At 37.5% G+C, this 25,105-nt stretch overlaps 1 protein-coding gene across 8 annotated transcripts in view; it reads right to left on the bottom strand.

Annotated features, from left to right (window-relative positions):
- The window catches only part of PPARG (peroxisome proliferator activated receptor gamma), a 123,305-nt gene that overhangs the window by 22,854 nt on the left and 75,346 nt on the right, over positions 1 to 25,105 (bottom strand). For 7 of the 8 annotated variants that reach the window (XM_081822568.1, XM_081822553.1, XM_081822559.1 and 4 more), the window contains 4 exons: positions 23,560 to 23,787; positions 22,005 to 22,174; positions 13,409 to 13,547; positions 2,029 to 2,228 (listed from right to left, as the gene is read on the bottom strand). In XM_081822568.1, the coding sequence (XP_081678694.1) occupies positions 2,029 to 2,228; positions 13,409 to 13,547; positions 22,005 to 22,174; positions 23,560 to 23,779 (729 nt within the window). In that variant the 5' untranslated portion in view covers positions 23,780 to 23,787. Of the gene's footprint in view, positions 1 to 2,028; positions 2,229 to 2,759; positions 5,887 to 13,408; positions 13,548 to 22,004; positions 22,175 to 23,559; positions 23,788 to 25,105 lie in introns of those variants that run through there. The other variant, XM_081822531.1, reaches the window with a different exon arrangement.

Below are 25,105 nucleotides of genomic sequence, written 5' to 3'. Positions count from 1 at the left end.
GTTCCTGGAAACTAAATGGCCTTAGGCAAAACTGTGGAGTAAACAGTTTGCATTCAGACTCTTTCCCTGTCGATGCTCCCTTCCCAGCTCTAGGCCTCCCAGCCTCCAGGTCCCTATCCCACACTGGCTCTCAGCAAGCCGCAGCAATCTGCCTTCAGCTCTTAACCCCTTTTAGCCAGGCCACTAGTTTTCCTTTTCTTTCTCTCCCTTCATATAAACACAGTTGATTTTCCATAGTCACATCAGCTAAACAGAGGTCTTTGCTTGCTTTTGTTTTGCTGTACCCCGATTTTTTGGGGGCATTTAATGAATACACAGACTCAGCTTTACTAGGTAGAGTCTGTAGTCCGGTCCCTATGGAAGACAGTTGTCCTAGACGTTAAAATTTGGGAAGAAAAGAGCAAAAGACAAAAATTTCCTGGCTGTGAATATATTGGGATAGCAGAACAAGGTAGAAGATTCCTGCCATTCTAAAAATTGGTAAAAATAAATCATAATGCAGCACATTTTCCCAGGATGAAGCTTTCCTAGTGCATCTGTCCACCTGGCTCATTGCTAGCCGATGGGAAGAGGAGCTTCCAGGAGGGAGTATCATGCTCAGAATGCACTGAGGTAGAAGTTAGTAGGCCTGGATCATAGGGTTCTTCCGTATGCTAACCGTGTGATCTCAGGGCAGAATGTTTAACCTCTCTGGATGTTAGTCTCCTCATCTTTAAAAACAGGATAATAACAGCAGCTGTCAGATGGCTGGGTGTCTTGAACGTAATGAACGTGTAAGATTTTTTGAATTTGTAAAGAACGGGATACACATATAATACTGTTCAGGTATCAGCATCCTCTCTCGCAGTCAGAAAACTCATTGTCCTTCTTGGCATTTGGCTCTCTACACAGCAATACCCCACAGTTTTCTTTTTGTATTAGCTGACACTACTCTAATGGTTTATAGCTAAAAGGAAAAAAAAATCACATTTTGAGACCATCATCAAAATACATTAAAGGCTAATGATATTTTCCCCCAAATATAATGGAGTGGGGACAAAGTTACACATATCTATAAAGTAATTGCATGCCTCTCCTGGAGGTATACATTTAAAAACAAATGATAGCACAAAAGGACTTTCAAGGGCTGGGACGGTGTCTTCTGAATGTGTCCTGTACTTCTTACAACGCTACTGCTGCAGACAGTACCATCAAAGTCAGACCTCTGCCTGTGAAAACGGGGACAGAGATGTGACCGAGGTCACACTGCAAGCTGACCGCAGAACCAAAACTCAAATTCAGGTGTAGTTGTGTCTTGTTTTAATTGGATTTCACATTGCTTTCTCAGCTTCCTATCCAGGAATAGTTCTGCTTCGGACTTAGTAACAATTATAACCTACTCTGGGTTTTCTAAACTGTAATGCATGAGCCTGCAGATGTTTGAGAATCTATGGGAGGAGTAGCCCAGGCAGCTCAGAGCCTCACAGAAGATAAAATTCACATATGTAATCAAAGGATTGAGCCTCCAGTTGCCCAGGAGCCATCAACAGAGCCACAAGGAAAGAAAGGAAATGTAATATCTAGATGTATTTTTATGCCCCACATGGAACTTCGTAAGTAACTCTAGCATTTCTCCTGAACTGTAAAATAATGGGACCGAATACCTTTTCCAAACCTAGGTCAGGCCCCTCCCAGAGACAAGCCGAGCTGCTGGAATGCATGTAGCTGTGGCCAGTTATTCTGATGTCAAGAAAAGATATGGATCCTGAAGGAGGGCAGCAGGAAGAGGGGGGGGGCTTTATACTATTCTCACAGAATTTATTAGGAGAACCTGAAGGACTTTTTCCCTTTTCAAAATAAGGTTTACTTATCCTATCTGAAAACATTTCCTTTCCTGTGTTTCAGTCTGTAATATGTAACAGCCAACAGCTAAACACGACTGTGCACACGTGTGTGTAACAGGGTGAATGATCTTCTCAAAGACAAAACAACAACAATAACAACAACAACAAACCCAGCCACCCCAAATGAAGACAGAAGAGAACTAACTGATTTGTCTGTTGTCTTTCCTGTCAAGATCGCCCTCGCCTTTGCTTTGGTCAGCGGGAAGGACTTTATGTATGAGTCATACAAATGTTTTGCCAGGGCCCGGAGATCAGCCGACTCTGGGTTCAGCTGGTCGATATCACTGGAGATCTCCGCCAACAGCTTCTCCTTCTCGGCCTGTGGCATCCGCCCGAACCTGATGGCTACATAGAGAGAGAAATGACAAGGATGCATCACTGAATCACTGCTGCTCTCCCCCAGTCCTAGTGCCCACACAGTAAAAGCCCTCCCACCCTTCCACCAAGCTCAAGGTCTGGTTTTTCTACTCCAACTTTGCTCAGGTTTTTATTTCATGGCAGTACGCAGGCTATCAGTAAAAATTAAATTGTTCACTTCTTTAACTGAAAAATATTAATGCATGATCTTGCCGGGAAGGTGAAAGAATCTAAGAGCTCAGCAAAGAGAGAAAAGTGTATTTACTTACATATAAAATAGGTGAGGGCCAGCTCCTACTCATCCCTCAAGACCCAATTCAAATGTCACCTTATGTGTGAGGCTTTCCTTGACTTCTTCAAGCAGAATTTATTATTCATTCGCCTGTACTCCAACAGCCCTTGGTACTTTCTTCAATGATAGCAATTTCAAACTGTACTTTTTATTTGACATGTCTATTAATCTCACTACAGAACATCCTGAAGGCCAGGGACAATGTCTTATTCATTTTTGCATCCCCAGCACCTGACATAAGGTCAGGCCCTAAAAGGATCAACATGTTTCACAGACTGAAGGAACTGTGCAAAATTCGAAGTTGTACAGACAGAACTTTGTTCTCACAGAGTCTGTATGATCTATTTTGTCCCTGTTATAAAGAAATATGGATGGTGCTTTCTTTCATGTTATTAGACCAGAGAGTACTTTTACATTTAGTAGAGAGAAGCCGTAATCATTCTCCGACTCTCCAGGATTACCACTTAATGATGTTTGTCAAAAAGACCATTTCCTTACTTAACATTTGGCTTCCTGTGGGGTGAGGAAGTGTAAAGAAGAAGAAAACTAAAGAAAGAAAGGCAAAGTGGAACATTTAAGAGAGGTTAGTAAGGCCTAGGTTGGGGGAAAAATCATCTGTTTGTACCTTTTGACCAAGATGGTTTTTCTCCCCCCTCCCCATAACAATGTGATCTGCAAAATATTTTTTTTTTAAGATTTATTAATTTGAGAGAGAGAGAGAGCACGTGTGTGTGAGTGCGAGTGCAGGGGGGAGGGGCAGAGAGGGAGAGAGGGAAACTAGGCAGACTCCCCGCTGAGCCACAAAACCAATGTGGGGCTCCATCTCATGACTCTGAGATCGCAACCTGAGCCGAAACCAAGAGTTGGATGCTTAATTAACTGTGCCATCCAGGCGTGCAAAATATCATTTTGAATAATGCTACTTCTGGGCCATGCTTTGGACTCTCTGTACTTTCCCATAATAAGGACATTTGGATACCAAAGTCAATACTACTCTGTGTGTAGCTCAACTCTTACCCTCCCCATGTGGTAGCTCAACTCTTACCCTCCCCATGTGGTAGCTCAACTCTTACCCTCGCCATGTGGTAGCTCAACTCTTAACCTCCCCATGTGGTAGCTCAACTCTTACCCTCCCCATGTGGTAGCACAGTGGTGTGTTTTTATGACCGTCTCCTTCACTACACTGTAGCTCCTTGAGGGCAGAGTCCATCATACTCACTTATATCTCTAGCACTTAGTGGTGCTCTGTCAAAAATTCCTGAATGCAGGAATGAATAAATGGATGGTTTCCTGCTATACGTTATAATGCTAAAGCTAGCATTCTACCATAAGACACTAAAGTACATAAACACATTTCCATCTGAATACTTGGTGAATTCCATTTTCAGTCGGCTAGAGGAGAGACTGGTGTGCACTCCTGAGTCTCAAATTCATAAATACATTTCCTGTGACCCTAAATAAGCTTTATCACTAACTAATACAATTATTGTGTTTGTGGGGGCCTCCTTAGGGAACGTCTGAGTTAGAGGGGAAGAAAATCTTACCTCTCGGTTAGGATGCCTTGAAATTAGCCTATATCCATTTGATAAATGTATCCTCTGCCCCTGACCTCTTCAAATGGAAATCTTTAAACAACTGCCATTTTTTGGTCAAAAATCTTTTCTCTCTACTCACTCTTCCCCATTCTCTTAGGCCTAGGCAATGAATGGTTGCTCACATTCTTATCTCAGTCCCCCACCCCTCTGCCCCAGATTTGTTTAGGTCCCTCAGGATATGATCTCATTACTCATTGTATTCTCTTTCACAGCACTGATCACAGTAATTATCTACAGTGGTTTCTTGTCTCCCTTATGTAATCTGCACGAAGGCAGGAATTTTGCTCAGTATCGAATCCTCAGCACTTAGTATAATGTCCAGCACATGTTAAATCTTTGTATAATATATGTCGAAATAAAACAGAAAAAATAACAATCTGAGAACCAGATAGCAGATTCTTTTCAAAATCCTTCTTTGTGAAGCTGGTCCAATCATTTGTTTCCCTGTACTATGTTTATTCCTTGTGCATCAGTAGTTCTCAGTTGAGAAGTAAGGAGGAGGGTAGGCAGGGCATATTAGAATCACTTGATAACTTCTAAAATTACGTATCTTCCATAGGAAATGTTGATATGTCATACCTACTCCCAATGAGGAGTGTATCAAAAACTTGGGGTTTGGGACAGTTTAGAAAACCTTCCTAAATGATGGGCTCCTGTTGCATGCATATATTAGCTCAGGTAGCAAACCAGAACTGTACTTCTGTATTAGTTATTCTACTAGAATCTATGAGTACCAGGTTTTCTCATTTTTGCTCCTGGGTGCAACAAAATACACATGGTAGGTATACAATAAATGCTTGATGAATTAAACTCTAAAGTATCAAGTTTAAAAACAGAAAATGAGACAGTATGTACCCAGGGAAGTTTGGGAAAGTGATCATAAGAATTATGGCATATTGAAGGAAGAAGAAATTTTGGTGTAAAGACTGGAGACCACCAACATTCTATACCAAAATAGAGTGATTAGAATCACCAACAATCTGTTGCTCTTTATTTAACAGAGTGCACCGTACATCTCTTCACTCAGTGAGTCATTATTGAATGTCTATTGTGTGCCCAAGATTGTTCTAGGCTCTGGTTACATTTTTATAGGTAATAAAGTATAAATATACAGTCAAGTTTACATGTCTAGGAAAGCACTTCTTTCCTAAAAGGTAATCCAAAAAGTTAATTTAAAATAAACAAACAGCCAAAGAGGAGTGGGAGGTACAGACTTCCAGTTATGGAATGAATAAGTCACAGGGATGAAAGATACAGCATAGGGAATATAGCTAATGGTATGGTAACATGGTGACAGATGGTAGCTACACTGTGGTGAGCACAGCATAATGTATAGAGACACTGAATCACTAACATAGTGATTCACAGTGCACCTGAAACTAATGTAGCATTGTGTATCAACAGTATTTCAATTAAAAGAATAATAAAATAAAATTTCTGTTAGGAAAAAACCCAGCCAAACATAGACACTTACTACATTTGCTGGTCTTGCTTTTCCGTAACCTAATAAAAAATAGCTGAAATGACTTCTAAAAATCATTTTAGAATTAGGACATATTAAAGTGAAAGCCTTCTGCTACAATCTAAATAAAATGTGAGGGGCACCTGGGTGGCTCAGTCGTTAAGCATCTGCCTTCGGCTCAGGTCATGATACCAGGGTCCTGGGATCGAGCCCTGCGTCGGGCTCCCTGCTCAGCGGGAAGCCTGCTTCTCTCTCTCCCACTCCCCCTGCTTGTGTTCCCTCTCTCACTGTGTCTCTCTGTCAAATAAATAAATAAAATCTTAAAAAAAATAAAATAAATAAAATGTGAATTTTTATAAGTCAAAGTTCCCCCCAAAGGTTAAACCTTATCAACAAATTTTCTGTATCACTGAATGCTCATGCTGTACATTAGATTTAATTAACTATCAGTGCAACTAATCATTTGGTGATTTTATTAGCATTTTCAACAAAGGGATTAAAAAATACATCCCATTTGGTGAAACTAAATTTGCATAAAACATATGGAAATCTGAAGTTAGAGAAAATGCCATTTTTTATTTGTATGAATTTTTTTAGGGAAAAAAATGCCAATTTTATTTTGTTGCTTTTGAGTCCAATGTAATAATACCTACCTACTGTATGTGAAATGATGAGATAAGGCACAGAAATTGTTCAGCACAGTGCCTGGCACATAGTAATGCTTAATAAATGTAGCTTTTATTACTTGTGGTTGAAGTGGTCTAGGGCAACCATGGTACAATGGTTCCTGTGGACTATAGACCAGGATGGTAGCCATGGTACAGAGACCTAGATACATTCCCACAGATAAAGAACAAATCCTGAAAACCTAATCTATCTCTGTAAATCTCTCTCTGTCTTTAACTTGTTTAAGGAATGGCGTACTAATTCTTGAACCTCAGTTTCCACCCACTGGGTAGAGAATCTGAGAACCAAGAAGAGGAGTAATTCTCCTTTTGGATTGCTGTTTCTGGTAAGACTGAAGTTAGAGCTCAGAAAAAGAAGACCAAAGTTCTAGATTGGGGACCAGAAATATAAAGGCTGAGTGAGTGTGCCCATATATACACAAGAATATTTCCCCACATCTACTACTGCTTAAAAGAGAGGAACGTGCTCCATGTGTTACTATGAGTTAGGGAGGGAGAACTTTTGGCCTCTCTGGAAGGCGATGAAATTAACATTGCACTTCAAGTAGTCAGGAAATCTACTTTCTAGTTTCGGCTCAGTGAAAAACCAGCTAAAAGTGGCTTGACTTCTCTGGTCTTTAACTGCTTTATCTATAAAATGAGGGACTTGGAAAAGAAGACCTCTAAAGTTTCCTTCTTTTAGCTCTAAATTTAGCTATAAAATTCTATGAATCTCGATGACACATAGTATTGCAGAACATACTACATCTCTTTTTTTAAAGCAATCTTTATTTAGTCTCTGAGGCCCTGGGTGGGGGGGGGGGGGGAGAGACACACTGTCTGTTCTATAGATCTAGCACCTGACATATAGAGCAACTTCTAAAACACTGGCATTCAGTGTCATATACGAGGTAATTAATCACCTACAGAGAATTCATATATCTTGGTTTAAAAAAAAAATGTCAGTATCAAAATCAGTATGCAGCCTTCAGGAAGAATAGGTTTGGTAGAGACTCAATTTCTGGTGAAATACATTAGCTTACCTTTGCATAATACAATTTTACTGAACTGAATGCAATTCACTACTAGCTTATGACAGATTCAATATTGTGCATTTAGTACTGATTTACTGGACACACAAACTCCAAGCAGATTTAGATACCCTGTTCTTTGGATCTTGGTACAGTGCTAAGAAACAATATTTCTTAATGACAATAATGTGTTTTTTAAACACCTACCTAATTGTAGGAGCATTTAAAGACAAATGTTACTTAATTATAAAGATGAATTAAAGCAGTTTTCAGGGCGCCTGGGTGGCTCAGTTGGTTAAGCGACTGCCTTCGGCTCGGGTCATGATCCCGGAGTCCTGGGTTCTAGTCCCACATCGGGCTCCCGGCTCGGTGGGAAGCCTGCTTCTCCCTCTGACCCTATCCCCTCTCATGCTGTTTCTCTCTCTCTCTCAAATAAATAAATAAATAAAATCTTAAAAAAAAATTTTTAAAAAAAAGCAGTTTTCAAAACTGTAAATTAATAGAAAACAGAAGAATGAATTGAGTCTTACTAAAAGTATTTTTGTCTTTCAACACATAAGGGGTGACTTTGCAATCATACTTTTGACAATTGGTAAGGCTATGTCTCATGGTTAATTTTAACATGCTGGTTTTACAAAAGCCTTATCATGTAAATAAGGACATATAACACTATTGGTTATAATATGGTTGTTGCCAATAAGTTATGTTTTTCTACCTCTCTTTCTCGAGAAAAAACTTGTGCCTTTTGAGGTTTTGCAGGATTTGGGAATCTAATAACTATCATTTTCTAGCTCCTCTACGTTAAACAAGAAGCAGCCTTAGCACCAGTATTATTCAGGGGTAACGTTTTCAAACTATTTGCAGAGGACATTTAAACATTTGTCTAGGTTTCTTTCCAAAGTAGAGATGGGCAAAACACCTCTGCCTCACATGACCCAATCTCCGGTTCCCCGAAGTCTTGCCTGGTATCATTTAATTCATTCACTGAACACCAGTTTGATGCAAGACACTGCTAGACAGACTGGACTGGGGAACACAGGATGAAAGGCCGTGTCTAGTAGGGGAGAACCTACATATACATGGATTATTCTCTCTTCACCAGCTCCTTCCCTTCCACCAAAGCAGAGGTTGAAGATTCTGACCCTAGTTATAACCTCCTCCTTGGGCCACCTTTCCTCCACCACTGAAGTTACTGGAAGAGGAGTCTTCCTTCTCTGCCTGTGTTTGTCACTATTTACATCCCAACCTACTGCAATCTTGCCTACACCTCATTTAAATTTCCAAAACTTTGCTCTTAAAAGTCCCTTATGTTTTTTCTGACAGCCAGATCTAGGGGCCTCTTCGCAGTTCTCGTTTCTGTTGAGCTCTCCAGCATTCTCCCAGCATTTGCTACTGTTGACCTTCTCCACTCTCTTACTTTAAATTTGTTCTCATAGTGGTTTCTGCTTTTCTGGTTCTCCTATCTTTCTGCCTGTTTTCCAGACCTTTTTTGATGGCCCCTCTTCCTTCCCTTCTGTTGTTCCTAGTTCAATCTTCTCTCTGACTCGCCAAATGTGCTAATGACTGCTGAGATTTGGACTCTGAGTTTTCTCTTGTTTCTATATTCCTTTATACATGGATGCTAGATATCCTGTAAAACCCTCAAATGCAACTTTAAAAATGAACTTTTGATTTTCCCCTCTCTACTGTCTCCTCATTCTGTTTCCCTTTCTTGGTTAATTCATCCTATCACCCAACTAGACACCCTGAACAATTTCTGACAACCTCTCTTTCCCTCAGACACTTGTATTCATTGGTCATGCTCTGGTACTTTTCTCAATTTCCTTTCTCCTCACTCACCCTTCCCACTGTCTTAATGCATGATATTGCATTTGTCCTCTGACAAATTTCCCTATTTCTCTCTCTATCCTCTTCACAGTTGTCAGTAGTTTAGTTTTTGGAATATCGATCTGATCGTTCCCTTGCTTTAGAAAGCAGAGTGTGGTTTCACAGGAAAGGTATAAAACACACAGAAGAGGAAGGCAGGGGGAATAGGAAGTCTTACGGAAGAAGGCATTTCAGCTGGGTCTTGAATGCCAGGTAGAGTTGTGACAGGGAACCAAAAGACATAATAAACAGAGGCCCAGAGCTATTCCACCACAGAGCACTGTGCAGGCATGGCAAAGTACACAGTTTACCCGACGTGTAAGTTGGAAAAGGCAGTGGTGGGAAAAGGAGGTGGAGGCTAGCGTGTGGGCAACCATGAATGCCTGCTGGTCTGAGCACACAGCTGCCATGTGTCGGGACTTCTTTATTTGGTGAAATTTTCTGAAAATTAACATTTGGGTAATTTTCCTTTATGTTACAAAGAAGACTAAAGAAAAAAACCTAACACACTGGAGTTTAAACTTATTTGCCATTCACGCTTTTCTTTTTTACAAGGAAGGAGAGAACTGCCTTAAAAAATGCTGAGTGCCACAAATATCTGTGAAACCATTTTTCTGGATTTTTATGAAGCTGCTGAGAGATTATTTTTAAAGTTGTCAGTCTTTATATAATAGAATGTCCTAATCAGTAAAGCTAAGATTTCACTAATTTTTATATTTATGAAAAGCATCATTTTCATTCAAATCTCAGTGGCATAGGGAAAACCTAGCTGAGTGACTCAGAAGTAACAAGTTAATTCTTCTCTACCTCACATTATTTTTTTAAAATGAACAGCCTACACTTATAATTTTATTATTTAGTTCATACATGAAAAGCAGCTCCAAAGACAAAATATTCACTAGTCAAAGTTCTTAGTGAATAAATTATCTTATCAAAAATAAAGAAGACACATTTAAAAAATATGATTAATGTCAGGGATCTTGACAACAGGACTTTAAAACAAAAATTATACTAAGAAAAAATACAAAAGTGTGTGTGAGGGCCCATTTGACTGAAGAAACTACATTAATCTATGAGGGTATTTTTATCAGGATTCTGTAGATAACAGCTTCACTAATTCAAAATGAACAAGCAGCAGGTGATGCTGTGATCACGTGGTAAGTCACATGTACCTGTGGGCAGGCCAGGAAGCTGGGTCTTGATTTCTCCTTTACTTTCATTTGGAGATTCCCTCTAAATGTATCTGACAGGGTATTGAATTGACTGTGCTTAGCATGACTCAGGAAGACAGGGGAGTGATCAGTGGAACTGACCTGTGGTCTAGAAATGATGGCATGTTAAATGATCAAAACAACTGCAACACGTGTTTATCTTGATCACTACAGAAAAACAAAAAATTTGCTCCCAAAGCACATAGTCCAACACTTGGGTGCTTTTCCTATTCAATGCTGAAAATAGATCTCTGAGAAACAACTGGGTTCCCAAGTGTAAGAATTCTGAAATCCTTCTGTCCTACGATGTTTAGGCTACACATCACAATCAAAACAAAAGTTCCATCTGAAGATGGAACCATATGCCATTAGCCATTTATACTTTCTTCAGCCCTGACTGCTTTGGATTTGTACTCTGAGGCTACATCATTATGTGACCATCAACTGAGCAATTGTTCAGAACATCCAGAAGGCCTGATTCAGGCATATGGATTATATTTTTACAGCACCAAGACATACAGGTGGAAACTTTTAAATTCAGGTAGTCAACAGATGCCAGATACCTACATATTGGAGAAAATGGTAACAATGTCTATAAAATATGGTCCAGTTTGTTGAAAAGTGAAAAAATCAGGGAGGTAGTTTGTTTGAGTTATGTAGACTCATAGAACTTTCGAAGTTGAAAGGATTTAGCAATCCTTGTTTTAGTGATTTTTCAACAATGTTCCCCTGGGCCCTGAAGGTTCCTTGAAGGTTACTTCAGAAGCCTCATTTAAGGCTGGGAGTGGGTGGCTAGTGCACAAGCTACATGCATCAGATGGATTAAACGGAGACCGAAGAGCAGAAACAACAGTAACAGAGAATGGAGTAAATTACTTTGGGAGGACGTTCATCTCTTCTGTGTCTACTGAAAGCATCGAGGTGCTGATTTTGGTATAACAGTAGAAGGCTCTTGATAAGTTGGGTGGGTTATTACAGTAAGGGCCATTCACATAAAACATTAATAAATTAACAAAATAGTTTTAAATAGTTACTACAACCTCTTAGAAAACTTTGTATTTGGACATGTTTCCCTTCTCAGGATAACAGGCAAAACTACTCAAAACCTCGTTGTTATGTTTCCCTTCTTGTGCACAGATCAAATGGATGTTTTCTGTGTAGCAAACACATTCCCATAAAAACCTCTTAGAAGGGATTTTCTTAGTCACAGTTGCAATCTTGTAAATGTTGAACTTCGTAAGTCTTTGATGCCAGAACATTTAATTCCTTTTTTTTTGTCTTTCCAAGAAGAACTAACTGAACACTCCCTATCAAGATTGCTCTTCTATCTAAATAGAATAAAGTAATTGTCATATGAAGTCAAATGATGACTTTATTATTAAGTTTATGGGCTTTCTTTGACTTTTCTGGGAAGAGAAAATTATACCATCAATACTACATAGATTATTGGGCTTTAAATATTATTTGCCTATAAACAATAAGCAAAAGGAGAAGTATTTTATGTGAATGTGTGCAAGCAACAGGAAATAAATGTTATGTGAAGTGACAAATTTTTAAAGGGCAAAAAATAAATACCATTAAAAGCAGAAATGGCATGCTTTTCTAGGCAGTCTTAGTAATAATGATTTCAAAGTCAAAGATTTCTTCATAAAGATAAAATAAGTTTACTGCAACTTGATTGCATCATCTAAAATATAACCCTTGACTTGAAAATGTGTCCTTATGCTTTATGAAGTCTGAAACAGAAAGGAAATTGATGGAATCAAACCAGTAAATTATTTTGCAATCAATGACTGCAGTTGCATGCTGCTACACAGCAGATGTAATCAATTGTGAGGAAAGTCAGACCAAATCTCCATCCTGCCCAGTAGAGCTGATAGATCTCTTCATAATACATTCTTGCCTTTAGAGGAAATGACCCATATAAATTATAAAACTATAATTTTGCGAACTATTTTTAAAGAGTTGGATATCAACCAATTAGTGATTCTCAAATATTCTGAAGATGTCCACTGTGAAAACCAAACATCTGCACAATGGAATAAAACTTTAATTTTCACAGATGCTTTGGAGTCCTAACATATGAAGATTGACTTCAAATATTATTCTCTCACCAGATCAGTTTTGACACAGGTGAAGGCAAAAGAAAAAAAAAAATAGGATATCCAGTGAACTGAGACTTCAGATTTTATTTGATTACTTTGGCATCTTATATTTCTTGAGCCCATAATGCGTTTTCAAAGAACTAATACTTGACAAATATAAAACTATCAAGTTACTATCAAATTTGCTTTGTGACTTTGTTAACACCAATCTGAGCTAAATGGAAATCCAGAACTATTTCTTCAAACAGGCCTAGGTTCCGTGATTTTACTGAGTTAGTTCTACAATTCATGAAAACAAGGGTCTTCTCAGGTCATCTACATTCTTTCTCTTAAGTTGACACTCCTTGATTTTAGATATGGCTTTAAAAAACAAAGTTTTATTCTCTATGTTTCTATGGACACTGAAGTTTTGTGGAATCTTAAAATTCTTTGCTTTATCCATAAGTCTGCATGCTCCTCGAAGTCAAGGACACTGCTATGCCTATAACTATCTTTGCACAGTAAAGAGGGAAAAAAAGGATATATTCTAAATTCTGATACGCTATTTAAAGTTCCATACCCAGAAACCTGCAGAATTTTCTTACATTTAAAGTATAAAGAAACTACTGATACACACAAGCATAATTCTGTTTTTAATGCTATTAAAGCAATACAAAAAAATCACAATCATTACGTTCATTTTAAAATACTAGTTATTTCTATCATTTCTCATATTTTCAAGTCTTTTCTCCCATCATGGCAGATCCCCAACCACAGAGAGAAGGATTCTACACTAAAAGCCTAGACTCTGACCAAAATGAGAAATGCTTTATCAGCATATACTATTCTGAAATCTGGCATTTTGTGGGAAACTGTGCACATTTTCAGCAGTGGCCCTAGAGGCCACTGATCTGGCAGCCATAATGAGAACAGTGAAGTATGTATGCTAAGCGTTCACTTACCATTGTGAGACATTCCCACAGCAAGGCATTTCTGAAACCGACAGTACTGACATTTATTTCTACTTTTTTTGTGGATCCGACAGTTAAGGTCACACCTATCATAAATGAGCTTCAATCTGATTGTCCTCCGGAAGAAACCCTGCAAAAGGATATGGAAAAAAGAAGCAAAGCTTAGGTCTTTATGACACATGGAAGCAGCAACATTTGTCTAAAGACACACTGGCCTAGGTAACAGAAAAGGTAGGCTTTGTCACTGGTGACTTCAGACAAGTCACTTAACTGCCAGTTTTCTTTGCTATAACATACAGAACCAGAAGATCTCCAGTGTCCTTCTTTAGCTCTGAAACAGTGACCATATCCAACTGATGTCATTCAATGTATCTTGGCTCTACACTTGGATCTCAGCATGCTCTAAGAAGTGCTCTGGATTTAATGTAATGCAAATAAAACACCATGTAATCAGTTCAGTCTCTCTGCAGATCATTCCAACAGCATGCCCCAGCCTTTATTATTGTGCTAAGCCATTTGGCAAAGTTATAATCACTTCATCCTAAAACATGATCAGGGCCAATAAAAATCCACATGTGGGTAATTTTTTAGAATTCTCTATGTTGCATAATTTCCTACAGAATTGGTTTCATTTACTTATGCAGTTGAAAGAGTGCTCCATAACTGTTGTAACCTACAACAACAACAAAAAAGATAATAGGAAAGAACAGAAGTAATATATAAATCCTCAGACAATGGACTGCCATCTCAAAATAGCAAATAGGTCCATTTGAGGCTAATTGAATTCTGCTGTATTTATACTTTATTGAAAGACCTGAAAGAAATTTTAATTGGAAATATTTGCTAACTCCATTTTGTTGTTGTTGTCAAAGTGTTCTTATTCATTTCCACTGTGCTCATCTCCATGAAACTCAATTCTTAACTCTTTCAAATGTTATCTGGCCCTGTTTGGTACCAAAATCCCTGAACTAGTATTGGTTTTGCCACTGACATGCATTTTCACTTTCTCCACATTTGTATCTTGAATTCTAGACAAGTATTTCTACTGCTTACTTGACACGTCACTTGGAAATCTAACAGCTACCGCAAACCCAGCATGTCCAACATTGAAACTCTGGATCGTACCCCTGCAAACTCATTTCACTGGCAGCTTTCACCATCTCAGGTGGTACAACCACCCTCTGAGTCTCTCAAGCCAAACTTTTTTTTCAAGCCAATCTCCTTGAAGTCACTCCTGACTTCTTTCTCTCACGTGGAAAGCTCTTCCTCTAAATATACACCTACTTATTCTCCTCACTGCCTTCAAGTCTTGCCAACATCTCAACTTCTCAGTGAGGCTTATACACCCTTATTTAATACTGTGGCCTGTCCTTGCCCCCACCTCTCAACTAGACCTCCTGGTCTCCTTCACTCTACTCTAGTTTTTCTTTTTTTTTTTTTTTCCCAATAGCACTTAGGACTTTCTAACATACCATATAATTTACTTATTATATTTAAGTGCTTGTTTTCTGCCCTTCCCCCACTGCCCAATTAAAATTGTGAGCTCTATGGGGAACCACTGGATATGACCCAAATACCAACAGTAGTCTTCTAGTAAAATCTGTTGAATGAAGATGTACGTCACTTAACTTCCTTTCTGGGCCATCTCTGATATTTTTCTACCCTAAACCATGACTGAGATACCACAAGGCCATTGGCATACTCTCTTCCTTTTCTGTTATCTTATTAAATGTAATATTAATTACAAACATGTAAAAAATACATGTAATTATAAAACATAAGATAATTATCACACACGAGCCCATTGCCAAGATTTAAAATCATGACTGGAAATTCTTCCTCTATCCAAATCCTGCCTTCTGTGTCCCCTTGACAAAGTAATCATTATTCTCAATTTTGTGTTTATTGTTTTCTTGACTTTTAAGAAAATACAGTTTTATCACACCATTGGTAAAAACTGAATAATACACTGATCAGTTATGCTTGTTTGGGGGCTTTATTAAATGGTATGATATGGGGAGCCTGGGTGGCTCAGTCGCTAAGCGTCTGTCTTCAGCTCAGGTCTTGATCCCAGGGTCCTGGGATTGAGCCCCGCATCGAGCCCCACATTGGGCTCCCTGCTTGGCAGGAGGCCTGCTTCTCCCTCTCCCACTCCCCCTGCTTGTGTTCCCTCTCTTGCTGTGTCTCTGTCAAATAAATAAATAAAATCTTAAAAAAAAAATAAATGGTATGATACTTCATATAGTATTTTGGGATTTTCATTTTTTTTTAAATTTAGTATTAGGTTTCTAAAATTTATCTACTTTCTTGTGAAAAGCTAGGATCTCTTCATTTTCACAATTTCATAATATTCTACTGTATATCTATTCCACAATTTATTGATATCTTCTCATGTTGATGGATGTTTAAGTTATTGCCAATATTTTGCTATTACGAACAGTGCTTCGATAAATATTCTTGTAAATGTTTTATGATGCACATGTACAAGAGTTTCCTAGGAGTGGAGTTTTTTGGATTGTACAATAAGTGAATGTGAAATTTTACAAGGTCATGCCAAACTGTTTTCCAGAGTGATTTTATCAATTTACATTCCCTCTAACAATTGGTATTTGTCAGACTTCTTAATTCTTGATAATGCAGTATGTGTAAAATAGAATCTAAGTGTGATCTTAATTTGTATTTTTCTGATTTTTCATTTCCTATTGTCCAATTGTATCTTCCTTAAAACTGAATATTAGAAATTTCTTTATATATTCTTGACACTAATCTGTTGTCTGTTCCAGGTGCTGCAAATATCTTCTGCTCTCTATGGTTTAACTATCCTTGAAATTTACTATTTCAGTCTCTCGGTTTTTTTGAGCCTGTAAACAGTTTCATTTCTCTCTCACTTTTGAAAGATTACAGAGAACTCCGTTATCTTCTATCTCACTTCAGATCCCATGATCTTTGTGCTTCCACTGTTGCTGTGGAGAGGTCTACTGTCAATTGACTTTGAAGTGTTTTGTTTTTTTTTTTCTTTTCTCTTTGGTTGCTTTTATACACTCTCTTAGTTTTCAGTGTTCTGCAGTTTTACTGCAGCTCGTCTCAGAATGGACTTCTTTTGATTTATTCTCTTGGACGTGTTTTCTGCATCATGGTTTCACTTGTCAAGTTCTGACATGAATTAGAGAAGTGTTAGACCTTATTCTAGCCTTCAATATTTTTGAACTTCTTTACATTTTCCATCTTTTTGTCATCAATTACTCACTAACATTGATTGCAAAAGTAAACATTAAAACAACAGTCAAATAAGATCACAAAAGCTACATAATTACAGTGAGGAAAAAAAGGGAAATATTTCTCACCAAATTTCATCAGTGAGAATAGTTCTGTACATTACTCTTCTATTGATTCATGAAGAAGACATACTTTTCTAATACTCAAAGATCCTATGAATCCTTCAAGAACTAAGAGGCTTCAAATTCTAGCAGATTCTGGACAGGACGTATTCTTAAGGCACTGTGATTCTCCATTTTAGTAATTTCTTTACATGTACCTTCCAGTTCAGTAGTCCTTTCTTCTGCTAGGTCCAACAGCTATTTTCACTGAATTTTTATTTCAATAATTATATTTTTCACTGTTTAAGTTTCACTTCACTAAATAAATTGATTTATTTTCAAATATGCCTGGTCATTCCTAGTAGTCTATTGTTGCTGGTTCATTGCTGTGATTCTGCCCTCTTTCTTGAAACAGTTCATACACAGCTGTTTTATATTCTCTATCAGGCAATCCCAATTATCTGCTCTCCTTGTATAGGGGTGGAGGGGTCTAAATCTGTTTTTGCTTATTTTTGATAAATGTCATTCAAGTTGATTGACTTCTTAATGTGCTTACTGACTGATATTTTATTTTAAACTCATATATTGACCTTAAACTGTGGGAATCCTATCGGATCTAAATTGGAAATTCTTTCCTCCAAAAAGAATTTGCAGATGCTACTCTAGGAAGCCAGAGGTGCCAGTGACTTGTGACTATTTCAAATTCCCTTGAGAAAGCTGACTGAATTTAAAAGCCCTAGACTCAGCTCCCCCTCATTGATGGCTCTGGATACTGTTCTAGGTATCTCTCTCTGGGGCAGTGCCGCACCTCAGGACTCCTTTGGGCATCTACCACGAGAGAAACCCTGCCTCAGTAAGTGTGTCTGCAGCCCACAGGTCAAGACCTAGAGTTTTTGTTTGTTTGTTTGTGTTGCTATTGTTGGTTGTTTGGGAGAAGTTTTCCCTACCCTTGTGAGATCAGCAATATCTCATAGATTAGGTCCTATAGAGGATCTGCTGGAACTTGAAGCCTCCTTAATTCTCAAAGTGTTCTGAGGACCTCTGGATATTAAAAAGGTATTTTTTTTCACTTACTAATAGAAGGCTCATGTACAGAACTATTCTCACTGATAAATGCTGGTGGGAAATTTTGTTTTGATTTTTGCCACTGTGATCATATATGTTTTATGATGTTCTTTGACTGTTTTTTAAAATTTTCACTTCTAAAAACTGATCTCCATGGTGGAAAATGCTGCTTGGCTAGCTGAGAATGGGGCAGGTCCCAGAGTAGTCAGTTATTTGGCATAGCTGGAGAGGAAGGGTTTTTGATGAGAGAATTATGTTATTTAAGTTTAACCCTTACAATGCAGTTTTGTTTTGACTCATACGACATCTTTCAAAGTGTTTCATATTATTTTTTATGATGACTCAGGGTCTTTCAATGTTAAAGGAAAATAATTCTGGATATTATTTATGTACTGCATATGTACATAAAATCACAAACTGAATATATACACACTTCAGCACACAGCTTTGAAGTTGCTTTTACTTTTCTTTTTCAAAACACCTAGTTCATGATAGCCAACTGTATTCTTATACTTTATTTCAAGAAACCTAGTGAGGAAGATATAAGGCTCTTAGAGTGCTTTTCTGTACAGTTATTTATTGATTTGAAGAATGAAGCAGGCTTCCCTGAGGTTTCTTCATGTTGCTGATCAAGAAAACACTCTTTAACAACACTCTTACTTATTATTTTGGAGTCCATAAAACTATGTGCAATTTCAACAATTTAGTCTTTTGATGACCACAAAGTCTGTGAACTGGTGTGATGGAAATGCATGAATCACCACGGCAGAAAAAAAATTTTTTTTTTTTGCTATAGATTTATTCCAAAGTCGTCATATTTGTGAGAAGGTGATGGCTGCTTTTTTGCTTTTGCCTTATAAAAATTTTTCTCCAACTTCTCCTTAATTGCTTTACTTTTAACAAAACTTTTAACTTAGGTGCAATGAGACCCTAGTTAATTTTATGGTGAGATTAAAAGTCTTGTGCTGGTCCTGTGTTTGGCTTTCTTATGAAGTGGTATGGCCCAGAGAAGCTCAATTCATGAGCTCCCATGGCAGGTATGAATATACTAAAAACCCTTCCTGACTTAGGGCCCTTCAAAGAACTACAAAAACAGATTACACTGTATTATATAGTAGATTGTACTTATATCTTTAGGTAAGTCTATGGTTCTAAAATGATCTTTCACTAAAGATACAAAAATAAGATGAAACCTTCTAGAAAATGATTAAGTGTCCAATTTGTAAGCAGTAAGTGACAGCTTTGCAAGCTCTAAGGTGGATGTATTATTCAGGAGCCAAAGGTTATATTTTACCTAAGTCTGCAATATTAATGACCCAAGAATCTGTCGCTATTCCACTTTAATCCAAGCCTACTCTTTTTATTCCTGTTTGATTTTTGGCAAGAATCACTAATATAAACCTGTTCCATGTGCACTGTAAAACTGTTCCAGAAGACCTACTAACTAACAGCTATCATAAGCAATACTGTAACTATTCTTTTCAATCCATCATTTAGTATGCAGGTTGATGGTTAACTGTATTTTAATTATGGGCATATCCTACATCCTACCAAAATGGCAGATGTTAAACAGCCAAGGCACCCTTTAGAAAATACATATGAGTCAAACACTTGTTAATTTCACTTTCCTGGCTTTTTATTGAGTACTGTCAATAAGCTAAGAAGATATCTTTGATTGTTGGTAGCCACTGGTCTAAATTAGCTGCATTCAGACTGTGGTGACAATTTTGTTTAGTTCCAAAGTAGCAATCCCTCAATCTCTTATAACAGCAGTTCTCAAACTTTCCGGTCTCAGGACTCTTTTACTCACTTAAAAATTATTGAGAACCCCATGAGTTTTGGTTTATGTGGGCTGTATCTACTGACACTTATCAGATTAGAAATTAAAACTGAGAGATTGTTATGTACAAGGACCTAACAAGCAAACATTCCATGAGCCACCAGACTATGTTACCATCCATGTCATGTAGTTTCTGGAACACTCCACGGACACTTCTGAGAGAAAGAGTGAAAATGGTAAATGACAACTGAATATTATTATAAAAATAGTTTCAACATCATGGATGTCTTGGAAAGGTCTTAGGGACCCCTAGAGGCTTCTAGACCACATTTTGAGAACTGCTGACTTATACTTGGAGAAGCCAAATTATATTATTCCACTAACATTTTTCTTATTCTTATCTTTAAAATGAGTAGATGTCTATTTCCCCTTCTAAGGTCAGTGCAACCTTCCTTGCATTTTAGTCCTGGAAGTCTGTAATCCAGGGTATTCTTGAGATCTGATTAAATGTTCACTCTCCATCTCTGCCTCAGCACCCTTTCTGTTTCTAACTTGATGGCATTTGGACTATGTCCTTCTTCTTCTCCTTCTTGCTATTTTTCTTCTTTGCTCGCTTTTATTTGCTAAGTTTTTGTGCCCTCAGAACTTAGCTTTTATTACTATAATCAGCTATTGTCTTTTCAAGTTTTAGCTGTTATCAGTAATGTTAACTCCCCACAAATATCTGACTAACAGAATCATGGCAGAACTATTTGCTTAAATGTTCTAGTTTTCTAAGTGTTTCACCAGCCATAAAAAACAATAATGCACTGTGGAAACTTAGCCATCACACTGTTTTGCTTATCAACATAGATTACCAAGATGACCAAACGGAATGGTTTGTTCAGGTATTTCTCAGAATTTAGCAACAATTTACTCAAAAATTATGTAAATCTAACACAATAAAACAGCATGTTCTCACAACTCATTGGAATCTTAAATAACTGGCTATACATAATGATTTCAGAGATCACAGATATTTTAGTTTGGTTTTAATCACACAGTGAATAGGTTTTAGTGTTTTAAATGAAAGTGTCTCTTGCCAATGGTATTTCAAAAACTCATTTTGGAATTTTAGACCTTGAAAATGAATTAGACCTTGGACAGCTGCTAATCCAACCAAGTCATTTTATGCATGAGGTGATGGAGGGCTAAAGTGTTTATGTGATTGGCTAGTAACTCTGGGCAAGTGGCTAGGTGACTACTAGCTTGTCTCTTTTCACTTTATTAAGTTGCCTTTAGTAATACACTATTTGAAGAGATTCTAGAGATTATCAAATTCAACCCCATCATTTTATAGATGCAAAAACTTAGGCAGAATATAGTTTAAAAATGATATATGCTAAAGCATCTTGCACAATATCTGGTACATAGTAGAAATCAATAAATATTAATTTCAGACCCTAGATGTTCCAACACCTACCTAACTGGTGTTGTATATCTTTATTCTGAATAAAAAGCTCAACTGAGGATCGAATCTGATCTTATATAGGCAGTGTTTATTTTATAAGGTAAATATTTATGAACAATTTATTCTGAGTCCTGGAGTATATAATAAATACTACTGATTCACTGAGTATGTTAAAATTATTTTAAAAGACTACCTATTAAAATATGAATGGATTAAAAATTTCTTAATAATTGGGCAGAATATTACTAAATGTTTGAGCTTTCAAAAATACACTTTTCACAAAGAATGGAGGACAAATAGTATCTCCCTTCCAGAATAGTTATATCCCTCTGCCTGTCCATAATACATGTCTCAAACTGATGCTGAAATAAGAATACACAGAGCACTGGCTTAGGAATCATAAGATGTATGTTCCGGTCCTAGTTCTGCCACTTACTAATGGAAGACCATGGCGAGTTTCACTAATTCATAATTTCTACATCTGTCAAGTGGCCATCAAGAAGCTCAACCTCACAGGGCTGTTCTAGGCATCAAATGAAGTATCTATTTATCTAATCTGTCAAGCCTTATAAAAACAAAGTAACACATGGAATAGTGAGAAAACAAAAACAAAAACAAAACTGGAGGATTAAAAAAATATGGATTCTGGGCCAGTTCATGTCTTTGCCATGACACATTGAATAAGTCACTTTTTTTTTTTTTTTTTTACCTGCAAGATGCAAGCAATGAACTAGATCCGTGGCTCAAGGACCAATTTGGAGAAAGGGAAGTGAGGCAAAGCAGCTCTGCTTTTACCAATTTTCTTAGGTTTTCAAATAAATCATTTGAAGAATGGGTTTTACCAAAACAACAACAACAAAAATTTTATCTCAATTCCTTGCTATGTGTTCACAACAAGAAATGAAAGAACAGGCAAGTTTTCAGCAAATTTTTTTGAAAAAAACTCTCTCTCTCTCTTTTTTTTTTTTTTTTTACCTTGCATCCTTCACAAGCATGAACTCCATAGTGGAACCCAGAAGCTTTATCTCCACAGACTCGGCATTCAATTGCCATGAGGGAGTTGGAAGGCTCTTCATGAGGCTTACTGTACAGCTGAGTCTTTTCAGAATAATAAGGCGGGGATGCAGGCTCCACTTTGATTGCACCTGTGTACAGAAAAATGTGAGCAGGTAATTATCACATAAAAAACTGCTACAAAGGCTCTATGGCCAGTCCCCATAGTACACCTTACTGCCATATGTTTATTATTTTAGTGTAGAAGCATTACGGAACATGAAAAAAAAAACACAGGAAAAAGTAGGCTTTGTAACCACAAGCAAGTCACAACACCTCTGAACCTCACCTGTAAAAATGAAAGGGGGAAGGGAATTAAGTCTGTGGTTCTGCAACCCTTCAACACTAAAGCCCTGATAGACACCACATAGTATCTGAGACAACTAAGGTTATTTTGTTACATAATGTGCTGTATTTGACATTCATCACAATATTAAATTATATATCTGTATTTAAATATCGCATTTTAGAAGTATTTTTAAACCACTCTTGGAAAAGAAACAGAAGGAACACTGCTGTGAAAAGGTAATGCCATGCCCAGCTTGAAGGTACATGAAAAACAAGAGACCAGGTTTTCACCAGTGTTGAGTCAGAAAAGGTGGTTTGTAAAAGAATCTTTGATAGAGAGTGAGAGAACCCATGGAGAGTAAGTACTACCCTTCTGCTGGTTAGGATCAGGCCTATTAAATTTCCATATTAGGCTCTAACTGAAAACCACACAAAAATAACCAAGTATACTATTTATCTCAAAAAAAAAAAACTAGAAATACAGGAAGTTCTTACTTATTGTCAAGTAATGGTTGCCAATTACATGGTGGTGGCTTTGGAAAACCAGCATATCAGCACACAAAGATAAAAATCAAGGAAATAGCATCATAGAAATTTATTTTATCTTGAAAAGTGCCGTTTTGGTTTGTAGATGTTGGAGTATGATGTTTTTGATGTGAATTTACTTAATGGCAGGAAGATTTATCAATAGACTACAATGGCAAAATTGAAATTTGTGCAGAAAAATAGGTTTCAGTATAAGTTGCTCAAATTGCAGAACTAGGAGAAATGGACCACAACTTTGCAATTTGGTGATGAGAAGTTATATAAGGTAGCAAACTATTGCTTATTAACTTAGAAGCGGCCAAAAGAATTTAAGAGTTTGGGTGACAGACTCTTACTTAGCCTGAGATAAACCTGGCAATGCAGCCATGCTGGAAAATGCTCCTAAGAAGGAAAGAAACAAGAAATAGGGAAAGGAAGAGGGAAGAAAGGAGGGAAAAAAAGGAAAGAATGATCTGGGATATTTACACACTACCATCCTTTTTGGTATATCATAAATACATAATGTTTCATAGGTAAATAGATGAGTAAATGAATGGTAAGTATCTTTTTTATAGAATTTTAGTCTCTGGAGCATTTATTCCAGTGTTATTGAGAGGTTAGTCCAATTCTAGTCTTAGCAGTCTGAAAAGTGAAAATATCATACTTTGGTACTCTTGGAGCTTCAGGTCATACTTATAATCGGCAACCATTGGGTCCGCTCTCACGAATGGAATGTCTTCATAGTGTGGAGTGGAAATGCTGGAGAAATCCACAGTGGTGAAGGGCTTGATGTCAAAAGAATGGGAGTGATCATCCATTACAGAGAGATCCACGGAGCTGATTCCAAAGTTGGTGGGCCAAAATGGCATCTCGGTGTCAACCATGGTAATTCCTGAAATGGAAAAAAAAAGAAAAGCTGTGGAGTTAGTTCTGGAAAGCAGAGCAATCTTCTAAAGATTCACAGGAAGGGAACTGAAAAGGTCTTTGGTACTGTGCTCTCATCTAGATTATCACAATGAGAGAGGAAAACACAACCACCTTCTGAGTGCTGTCCAGGTTGTTTTACTTAAGGAAGGAAGCCACCCCTTACCTGGATATCACAGCAGAGAACCCTATAATAGTATCGATGTGGTCCGTGTACCCAAGGGAATGTCTTGTAAACAGCCCTGCTCTCATGATCTCCTAAAGAAGATCATCAAATCAGGTCTGTTAATGATTTTTAAAGAGCATAAAGTTCTGGGACAATTTTACTTCCTTGGAATTAGAGATGCTAAATTATTTTTCTCTTTAGGATAAAAATTACGCTCCCCCATTTGTGTTTATAATGGTTTTGTGTGACAGAAAATATTCTTCAACTGCATTATAAGAATAAGTAATACAAAAATGAATCTTTTTAAGAAGGGAAGATCCCTCTATGAAAACCTCCTCAAATATTTATCTTTTCTGTGCATGCAGTTTCCCTTTTTAAAAAGGAGAATGTGTTCTCCATATTGAGAATGGACAGATTAGAGATCACGGAAACATATCTGATCATGAACAAGAGAATGTCGAAATGACAATCTAACACAGCATTAATTTTAAACCACCCTCAAACCAAAACCACAACAAAACAAAAATGGAAACAAGACAACATATAAAAGACAAAGGTAAAAACACTTGTATGGATTTTAAGGCCACAATATAACTAGTTTCATGCACTGCCTACTTAGGATGGTACAAGCCACGTGTATTTCTCAGAATATGATTTGTGGTCACAGTAAGTGAAATAAAACCCGGAGGGATTTTAGTTTGACTATCTAATGTGGACGTGTGAGCCACCAGAGGGTGTGGACTTCAGACCTTTACGCACTAGGAACCTATGTGGGTACTTATTGATGTAGATATTCAGACATGTGAACCCACGCGGTGCCTTATGGGTCCTTGGTTCTCCTGAAACCAGTTCACTCTTCAAAGTGGTACCAAAAAAGCAGTCACTGAGTATTTTAAATGGTAACTCTTGGGTCAAAAACACTAGTGAAGGGCTGTGTGAATTCGGGACTGCTGATATTGGAGACAAAGAAATGAATTGCTCATAAACCGCTAGAGGCTCCTGAAATCATAGGCTGATGTGTCTTATTTCTAGTCATTTCCCTATCACCTAGCAATGGGCTTGGCTCATAGTAGGTGCTCATATGAAATACCGAATGAATGATGAGGTGGCTCTGAAAGTT

The sequence above is a fragment of the Leptonychotes weddellii genome, chromosome 1 (assembly GCF_054177405.1).
Source record: "Leptonychotes weddellii isolate Sample4059 chromosome 1, ASM5417740v2, whole genome shotgun sequence".
NCBI classification, from domain to species: domain Eukaryota; kingdom Metazoa; phylum Chordata; class Mammalia; order Carnivora; family Phocidae; genus Leptonychotes; species Leptonychotes weddellii.
The sequence above is the reverse complement of the archived record's forward strand: the minus strand, read 5'-3'. Positions and strand labels throughout refer to the sequence as shown.